The sequence below is a fragment of the Eleutherodactylus coqui genome, chromosome 9 (assembly GCF_035609145.1).
Source record: "Eleutherodactylus coqui strain aEleCoq1 chromosome 9, aEleCoq1.hap1, whole genome shotgun sequence".
NCBI classification, from domain to species: domain Eukaryota; kingdom Metazoa; phylum Chordata; class Amphibia; order Anura; family Eleutherodactylidae; genus Eleutherodactylus; species Eleutherodactylus coqui.
Window position 1 is genome coordinate 136,368,458 of NC_089845.1, and position 10,415 is coordinate 136,378,872.

The window sequence follows — 10,415 nt, forward strand, 5'->3', positions numbered from 1 at the left end:
TTGGACCCACACTGATCTAATATTGCTAACCTTTCCTGAGGAAAGGCCATCAATGTCTTAGCCAAGATAACCTCTTTAATTTTAAAACCAAACTCAAAGTGGCTATCCAGCCTTTAAAAATGCATGAACCGTCCTCAGGATGAGCCATTAATATCTGATTAGTGAGATTCTATCTGTTGCTCAGAATTTCCACCGATCAGCTCATTAAAGAGGCTGCGGTGCTCGGCTACTGCTGCAGCCTCTTCAATTTTTGCATCACAGAACAATCCCATTCATACTCAGAAGGCTGTATTTTAATAGCGGCCATTCTAAGTGCAATTGCTCGTCCCATTTAAGTGAATGGAACAAACCTGTAGTACTCAGAAAGGCCACTAGAAATAATACGGCATTCTAACACGACCGTCCTGTGATATAAACATTGAAGAGGCTGTACGCTCACATGAGTGTTGTATACCCTTCAAATCCCGAGCAGCAGACCCCAACGATCAAATATTGATGGCCTATCCTGAGTTAGGCCATCAATTTTTAAAGGCTAGATAACCCCTTTAATAATACATAAATCTAAAAGTATATCTTTCAAATGCATATTTCATAGTAGCCACTTGGTCCAATTAGTCTTTGCTGCTGAATTAAGTCAAACTTATTGACAAGCAGTGGGTATATAGGCAAAGAACTCCATTGCATCACTTTGTATAATAAATGATTCACAGACCGTTCTGTTTGCCCATTTGTGTCGGTGTTATTGAGCGCAGTCTTGCCTACAGTGAAGAAAAAACACCTGTTTGTTTTTATGGATTTACTATAAACAGGAGCTTCATATTTACAATCCAATTATTCACTACAACAATGAAAACGTTACATTCCCTTGTGAACTTGGAAGGCAATAAAATGCCAAAATTGTCACTTCATTAAAACACGGAATGATTAAACCATAAATTGCTTCCATCCCTTCACCCTTCTGGGATATCTATGGGATGGAATGTTCTAGATGCACACATACATGTGCTGTACATTGTATATGCAGAGAGAAAGATATATGTTAGACATCTTAGCAAAGTTGTAAAGATTTTATACCAAAATATGTGCTGTCACTTTACAGATGTTGTTTTTATTATGTTTACATAATATGCTATGAAATATAGCAGAGCTTGTTACATGGAGGCGGCAACTTCAAGGCATACAAAGCATATTTATAGCAAATAAGACATGGATTTGATTTCTAAGTTATGTTCCATCGAGGAAAAAATATATGATGTAGCTAAAGAGGAAGTTGTCTCATTACTCAGTGCCATTTAATACCCTAGAAGGCACAGTTCAAGGCTATTAACCCCTAAGGCCGTGGCCCTTTTTTTTTCCAGATTTTCTTTTTTTCCTCCTCCCACTTTAAAAAAAAAATCATAACTCTTTTATTTATCCATTCACGTAGATGAGTGCTTGTTTTTTTGTGGGATGAGTTGTATTTTTCAGTGGTACTATAAAATGTACTGAAAAAGTTTTAACAACTTCTTAGTGGATTGAAACAGAAGAAAAAAATGAAAATCCCCAAACAATCTTGTCTCTATGGCAGTGTTTCCCAACTCCGGTCCTCAAGGCACCCCAACAGGTCATGTTTTCAGGATATCCTATAGTAAGAACACCTGTGGCAATGTCTGTGGCATTCACAAGAATTACATCACCTGTGCAACACTGAGGAAATCCTGAAAACAGGGTGCCTTGAGGAACGAGGAGTTGGGAAACACTGCTCTATGGCATACACACTGCAACAAAAATGACATGATTGTTTTATTCTATGGGTCAGTACGAAAACTAGGATGCCGATTTTATATCAGTTTTTTTTTTTGCTGTACTATTTGTTTTTCTAAAGATATTTAATTTATTTAAAATTATTTTCTGCCGCCATCTTCTGACAGCCATAGGTTTTTATTCTTTCGTCGATATAGTTGTGCGAGGACTCATTTTTTGTGGAATGTCCTATAGTTACTATTGGTAACATTTTAGTGTACATATGGCTTTTCGATCGCTTTATCTTACATTTTTTCCTTGAGACGAGGTGACTAGAGATGAGCGAACGTGCTCGTTTAGGGAAATTACTCGATCGAGCATCGCTTTTTTCGAGTAACTGCCTATTGGGGCGAAAAGATTCGGGGGGGGGGGGGGGGCGCCGTGGTGGAGTGGGGGAAACAGGGGGGAGCTCTCTCTCTCTCTTCCCCCCCACTCCACCCCGCAACACCCCGCTCACCCCTGGCGCCCCCCAAATCTTTTCACCCAATTAGGCAGTTACTCGAAAAAAAAGCGCTGCTCAATCGAGTAATTGTTCTAAACAAGCATTTTTGCTCATCTCTAGAGGTGACCAAAAATGTGCATTCCTGGCGGCTTTTTTCTGACAACGTTCATAATGTGGGGTAAATAATGCATTACTTTTATAGATCGGACTTTTATGGACACAGCGCTACCAAATACGTTTCTGAGTTATATTATTTAGATTCTTTTATTATAAATATGGTGAAAGGTTTTTTGTTTTTTTTTAACTTTTATTACTTTTTATTTTGTTTTAATAATTAGTAAAACTTTTTTGATTAATTTTTTTATATTTTTTTATTCCCCAGAGGGGACAAGAACTTGTGGTGCTTTGATTGCTCCTGTGGTATGATGTAATGCCATAGCATTGCATTATACCACGGTCTGACAGGCAATCTATGAAGCCACAACACAGGCGATCTGCAAAGGCAGCCCTTGAGCCTTTAAGAAGGCATCCAGCTGCTATGGCAACCATGTGGCAATCCACGATGTTATCGCGGGTGGGAGGGGGCGGGACCCCTGAACATCGATTGGGGGATTTAAATGCCTCTGTTAGAATTGACAACAACATTTAAAGGGTTAACAGTTCTGATCAGTGGCACTTTTCATTGGAGCTGTTGTGGGCAGGTGTCGTCTGTAAGAAACAGTTGATTGTATAGAGCCGGATGCACCCCTGATCACCCTCCATGCAAACCCCTAACCTGCCAGGATGTAAATGTACATCCTGTAGCATTAAGCATTTAAAAGGGGTCCACTAGCTACATCGCCTCGCACCCACCACACTGTCACTCCGCACCCAATCTCCAAAGATTTTTTAAGCTAAACAAAAAAATAAAAATATATACTCACCTAATCCTTAAGACTGCACTTCCCCAACTGGCTTTCTTACTCACCTCTATTCCCAGCGGTCAGATGCCCATCTAAGCACATGACTGCTATGGCTAATTACTAGCCTGATTGTTACTGAGTCTGATGTTGGCAACAGCACTTAAACACTTAGACAGGCATGTGACCCCTGCACTGGAAAGTGAGCGGAGACCACAGGACCAGAGAAGCCAAGTATTTTTAGAGCCCCACAATACATTACAACTATATCCGTGTCCTGAAAGTGGTGCCACTGCTAGGAACCCTGGCATGATCAGGGGGCATGATGAAGATGTAACTTTTAAAGCAGCCCTGCCCGTACTAAATGTCCTATCAAGGCATATATACATCATAAAGGAGGATCCCATGCTCTGGCCTTCTAAGAACCAAAGAGAATGGGTTATTAATTTATGTATGCGGCTGACCTAGTCCATCAGGGTTGGACTAGCCTGCCAAAGTATAAGAAGGTCTTCTGGTGGGCACAGGTTCAAATACAATAATCCGCCCTACTGAGACAACCCTATTTGGAAGTGACTTTGGAACAAGCAACTGGCAATAGGGTCTGTTTCTTATGAGATGATTTTTAAGAACTCACAGTAAATGAGGAATACCAGCATAGGCTTAGGGGGGTGGTTGAAGCATCAAAAGATGGCTTACAGGCAACTCGTTGTTACTCCATCCCCCTTAGAAGGGTTTCCAATACTGGCACTACATATGGTTGAAAGACTGTATGTTCTGAAACGTGAAGATGGAAGAAAGTTTGGTCACAAAGTCCCTGAAAAGACACTTGATGGGACAGATCACTCTCTTTCTGATTCCACTTGCTGTCGTTAACTTTATTTGAATGTAATGGAGTTCACAAAGTAGTTGTGCAATCTTTCGGATGCTGACCACCTTGGCAGTTAAAGTAACACACTGTCTATCAGTAGCAGACGATCCATGATTTGTGCCTAATGTATTACTTCTGTTGAATTCATGCAGAGCTCTTTTCAGGGCTCACATGGCACCGTCAGTTCTAGTGTTGCCATGATTAGCTGCTCCATCAAATTCTTCCCAATCAACCAGTACTGTCTAACATCTAGCCTCTTCCCACCAGAGCTATCAGCCTCCCTCTTACATTTAAAACAAAACATGGACCTGAAAATAGAAATGACACCTTAACCCCCTTACAGGTTCACAAATAATCCATTAGATATCACTGATATATCCTGTGTACGATGATAACAAATATTACAATTCAGTTATAAGTGGATGTGTGCATGTTCCTTATAGATGAAGGGTGGACTTCAGAATCATTTTTCCTGGTAGGTCTAAGGAATAAGGATGAGCGAGTATACTCGCTAAGGCACTACTCGTTCAAGTAATGTGCCTTAGACGAGTATCTCCCTGCTCGTCCATAAAGATTCGGGGGCCGCCGCGGCTGACAGGTGAGTCGCGGCGGGGAGCAGGGGAGAGCGAGCAGGAGAGAGGGAGAGAGAGATCTCCCCTCCATTCCTCCCCGCTCTCCCCCGCAGCTCCCTGCCCCACGGCAGCCCCCGAATCTTTAAGGACGAGCAGTGAGATACTCGTCTGAGGCACATTACTCGAACGAGTAGTGCCTTAGCGAGTATACTCGCTCATCCTTACTAAGGAACCCTATTTCAATACTGTGGCTCATTCAGGTATTGCATTGATAGCCATTTGTTTTGATAGCAAGGTGGACCTCTTAGCAAAGTACTCAGCTAAAAAAATTGCCACTATTTTTTTAAATTATATATTAAATATTATTATTACGGGACTTCCTCTCATATCCAATAGGAATTGTTCTTTACGTTAAATAGGTTCTTCCATTATGGTACAGTTACCCAATTTTTAAATAGACATCTACTTATGACCAGGCTATTACCATGGATAAAGCAGCTGAATGCCTCATAAATCAGCTATTATCCCTGGGAAAGCTACAAGAGGCTACTGCTGGGAAAATGTAGTATTACAAGGCATCTGTGATGTAAATTGAATGGTAAAATAAGGAACCTCCATCTCTGAGCTCCATATACAACAAACATTATAAGCAAAGATTGTCCTAATGTCAAATCAACTGTAACATTTTGGAAACTTTTTGCTTTTTCAGCTTCCCCACACAAACTGTTCTATTAAAATTTAAAGTCCCATTAAAAGATAATTTTCAGTGAATTGTATTTTCACGGCTTGAAACTGAGAAGTGGCAGACTCAATTAACTCTTCCCCACCTCCTGTCATTTCCCACTGTTTGTTTATGGCCAGCAAGCCTCATGTCATGATGTAGACATTATTATAGAGAAATAAGATTTCATGATGTACTAATTGCAAAGCACTCCAGATAAGTCATATTCTTATCTTGTCTTCTGTTGACAGGAATTAACATGTCAGAGGATAATTCGTCAAACCAGTCACTTGGGACAAATAGCAGCTCTGTTGCAATTGCAATCCTGGTGCCTTTCTTCGCTCTTATATTCGCAGGTTTCGGCTTTTATCTATATAAACAAAGGTGAGATACCAATCTATTTCTTCAGTAGGACTGTCAAATATATCAAGCAGATTAATAAACTCACAGTATGACAAAAGGATATGCAAAGTTTTTCATGTTTATAATTGCGTTGCTTTGACTTAAAAAAAATAGCTAAAAATAAAATACGAGCGTCTCTATTTTATAATATATTAGAGTTATTGATAACCATATAAAGAGAATTTGTCTTCCAAAAGACTCTGTGCTATGAAATCTAAATGTTCTGTTCTATAATGGGGCAGCACTGGCTGCAGTTGTTAAACTAGTTCAATCTCTAGACCATTTGGGGCTCAATGTACTTCCAAGTAGAGTTGGAAGGGACCTCCAGGGTCATCGGGTCCAACCCCCTGCTCAGTGCAGGATTCACTAAATCATCCCAGACAGATATTTGTCCAGCCTTTGTTTGAACACTTCCATTGAAGGAAAACTCACCACCTCCTGTGGTAACCTGTTCCACTCATTGATCCACTCATGCTACTGCCATTACCATATTTGGCTGCTAAGTTTATTGCTACAATACCAAAGTGCAATTGGGTGCAGTGTACCAAAAGACACTTACCGTTACATAAAATGCCCACAGAATGCTCCGAGTCAGTACTACAAAAAGCGAATGCATAATTGATGCAAAAAAACTGTAGCATGTCATTAAGTAGGTTGCATTACAGAAATACTAATATTCATAGTGGCTCTTTGTGCCACCATACAGGGTTTTTGCATGTGGCTTTGTAATCTGCACAGATATTAAATGTGTTTTTCAGGCAAATACTGTTGATGACTTATCTTCAGGATAGGTCATCAATAGTTGATCATATAGAGTCCACTGCTCGAGACCCCAGCCGATCAGCTGATGGACAATTGCTATAGGCGCCAAACCACACAGGGGTACGGAGTGGAGACTGGTCACTCTTACCTCTGTGTAGTGGCCAGTGCTGGTAATTGCAGGCACAGTGCTTATTTGCTTGAAAAAAACCTTTGATGTCTGTGCACATTGCAAAGCCACATGCATAGACCTCGTATGGTGGCACAAAGAACCCCTATGGATATCATCAATGCTTCTAGAGAAGACTATTTTTGTAAAGCAACCAGCTTAAGGACATGTTACAGTTTTTATGTATGCATTATACACTCGCTTTGTACAGTACTGACCCACGGCATTCTTACAGGTAAGCACACTGCAGATCTATGTGAGTCATGCATAAAGACTGCCATACTAGCACTACACCAGTCTGGAAAGAAGTGTTGTCAGTAGAGATGAGCGAACGTACTCTTTTTGGATGTTTTTGCACTCGAGCACCGCTTTTTCCAAGTAACTGACTACTCGGACGAAAAGATTCGGGGGGCGCTGGGGGTGAGCGGGGGGTTGCAGAGGGGAGTGGGGGGGGGAAGAGAGAGAGCTCCCCCCTGTTCCCCACTGCTCCCCCCCTCTCCACCACACCGTCCCCCGGCGCCCCACGAATCTTTTCGTCCGAGTAGTCAGTTACTCGGAAAAAGCGGCGCTCGAGTGCTAAAACACCCGAACCGAGTATGTTCGCTCAAAAACAATAAATGCCATATACTTATACTCTGGGCATGCAGTACAGGGTGGACATCAATGTGCTATCATATGGCAGGTGTGTTAAATATTAAAGGTTATCTAAGTGTTGAAATTTTTTTTACAAAAACACTGAAAATGCTTTAAAACAATAATAGAAGCATTATCTTTTTGCAGTCTCCAGAACTGCACTTCCTGTGGTTTTCCTGTTCTAGGTTTAAAAATGAAGAAATCACAGAGGCAGAGGAATACGGGAAGGACCAAAGTCTTTTTGAAAATATTCACTGTGTGTATTCCGTAAAATATAACTTTTAATAAACCAAACTTAAAAACTAGGGGTGCTTCACTGACACGACAACACATATACGAACAAACAAACAAGACTAATATGAGCTCGTCTTAGGAGAAAATAGTGGAGACACTATGAGAAAGCCCTCTGGTAGGAGGTAACCAATGGAACGGTAATACCTTATGTTAATGATTACCAGTAAGATAAGGCAATGCTAAATGCTAGATGCCACTTAATACAGTTTAGTGACAGCCGGTGGTGGTTAAGGGCTAGTGGCCAATGCCACTTAATGTAGTTTAGTACCAGCCGGCCGTGGTTAAGGGCTAATGGCCAACAGATGATCAATAACTCATAAGTATCCCGAGTCGATGAGACTAGTAATACTGGAAAAAATGCCAAGCTTCAGAGCAGGTAGATGACTAGTAAAAGTGTATATCCAGGAATTACCCGGACAACAAATTGGATCGGTTCTCAAAATGCTAGTTGGTTCAACACATTTCTGTCAAAAGACTCATCAGGAACCTAATAATAAAATTGTCATCTCAGAATGGGCATATAAGCCCATGCAGATAAATTAGTACAAAGCTGCCGTATCTTTAGAATAGGAGGAATGCAACAGTCCAAAAAGATGGCCCAATAGTAGCCGTAAGGTGGGCCCTTAGACTGTGCGGCCTTGCCTTCTCCTCTTTAGTAGTAGCAAAATGGACACCAAGACCAAACGCCTGAGACAAAGAAGAGTATGGACAAATAGAATCCGAACACTCAAAAAGAAGTTCTGCTAAATAAACCCTAATAGATAGGAGAAAAAGCTATAGAACGAATGGTCTAGGCTAGTCTAATAACAACTAGGGTATTAAGTCCTATACTGATGCTAGTAGAGGATAACCCCCAATTCACAAGAGAAAGGAGAGAGAGAGAGAGATGCAGCAGCACCTCCAGCCTGGATGGTAGACTGGTGTCAGTGAGGCACCCCTAGTTTTTAAGTTTGGTTTATTAAAAGTTATATTTTAAGGAATACACACAGTGAATGGTTTAAAAATGAGTACCATGTGATTGCTTAAGTCATCGGAACAGAGATGTCAGGAATATGACACATGATTGCGGCAGCTTCTGATTGGCTGCAACAGTCAAATCATGCCCGTTTGTAAACAGAGATTGGGAAAATCGCGGGAACAATTGAGTAGTGCTTCTTTTATTATTTTATAGTATTTAGAGCATGTTTTTTTCTTTTCAGCACTTAAATAATCCCTTTAAGGCCTTAGTCACACACGCTTTTATTCGCGCGATTTGCGGATCGCATGACAGATGCGCATCCGCAAATCGCGTGACCGGGGCCAAAAAAAAAAAAACGCCCGAAAAATCTGCTCCTAGCCGCGTTTCATTAGAAATGGGCCGGAGCTGTCCAGCGCATTGAATTCAATGGAGCCGGCAATACAGCCGGCTCCATTGAAAGCAATGGGCTGCCGGCGGATTCATGAATGGGTGTGAGTGAGACCTGCCTCTGATTGGCTCAGCGTTGAGCCAATCAGGGGCAGGTCTGACTCACAACCCTCCACACCCACTGCAGGACGGCCGCGGCTGAACTCCGTCTGCCGGGACAAGGTGAGTATATATATTTTTTTTATTTTTACACATTTCTGGATGAATTGCAGGGAAGGGCTTATATATTTAAAGGTTTTAGGTTTGCTGTGATAATCAAATAATAACAGGCTTGCACAACAAATATGATGATAAAAGTGAAGGTAAATGATGGAGGTTGCTATATATTCTATATTAAAGGGGTTTCCAGGACTAAACAATTGATGTCCTATCCTCACTGTAGGTCATAAATAGTTGATCGTTGGGGATTTACTGCTCAGCATTCCTGCATATTGGTGGTGGACCCCCACTGATCAACTATTGATGACCTATCATAAGGATAGGTCATCAATAGTTTACTCCCAGAAAACCCCTTTAGGCCTTAGTCACACGGGCATTTTTTCCCGCGATTTGCGGATCGCATGACGGATGCAGATCCGCAAATCGCGTGACCGGGGCCGAAAAATCGCCCAAAAATACTGCTCCTAGCCGCGTTTCAATAGAAACGGGCCGGAGCTGTCCAGCGCATTAAATTCAATCGAGTCGGCAATACAGCCCGACAATTCATCCCGCGATCGCCGGCAGCCCATTGCTTTCAATGATATACCTGTCATTGGTCATTAAAGAATTAATATACTATGTATCGGATTATTATTAGTTTATCATTAGTTTATGACTACTTTAACTATGATTGTTTTGATTAAATATATTATTATTTTAACAGAACTACACCGAAAACCCAGTACACCGGATGCTCTGTCCATGAAAATAACAACGGCCAAGCAGCTTTTGAAAACCCAATGTACGACACCAATGCAAAGTCTGTCGAAGGAAAAGCTGTACGATTTGACCCAAATTTGAACACAGTATGCACAATGGTATAATGCTGGAAGACTCTTTTTGCTTCAGAAATTGGGAAACTGAGACATACAGCCGTGCACTACTTGGTTCACCGCTACTATTAAAGCACATTTTTACAAAAAGAAAAACATACAGTAATCATGGGGTCTTGGAGGAAAAACAAAATCTTGGAGGATCCATGCCGAAGGAACTGAAACAACTCTTCGTGTGCAACATGGGAAGTTTTCCAGCATATCCATTGCACTCTATGAGTGCTTAATTACAATTTATTTTCTTTTTTTTAAAAAAGGAGATTAATCTAAACGCGAAACTTTGCATATATTGGAGGAGCATCCATTATCAGTATTTACTGTGCTTTATAAACTATATTAGAAGGTCTCGAAGAACAAAAAACAAAACCAATATATGGTAGAAAATTGCTATAATTACTGGAGAAAATAAGATTAATTACAGGCATTAGGTATATTACA

The 10,415-nt window shown here is 41.0% G+C and overlaps 1 protein-coding gene across 1 annotated transcript in view; it reads left to right on the plus strand.

Annotated features, from left to right (window-relative positions):
* CSMD3 (CUB and Sushi multiple domains 3) overlaps positions 1–10,158 on the plus strand; it is a 909,686-nt gene extending 899,528 nt beyond the window's left edge. Inside the window, exons 66-67 of the mRNA XM_066579038.1 lie at positions 5,536–5,668; positions 9,809–10,158. Coding sequence (XP_066435135.1) covers positions 5,536–5,668; positions 9,809–9,968 — 293 coding nt within the window. The 3' untranslated portion in view covers positions 9,969–10,158. The remainder of the gene's footprint in view (positions 1–5,535; positions 5,669–9,808) is intronic.
* Positions 10,159–10,415: the final 257 nt, after the last annotated feature.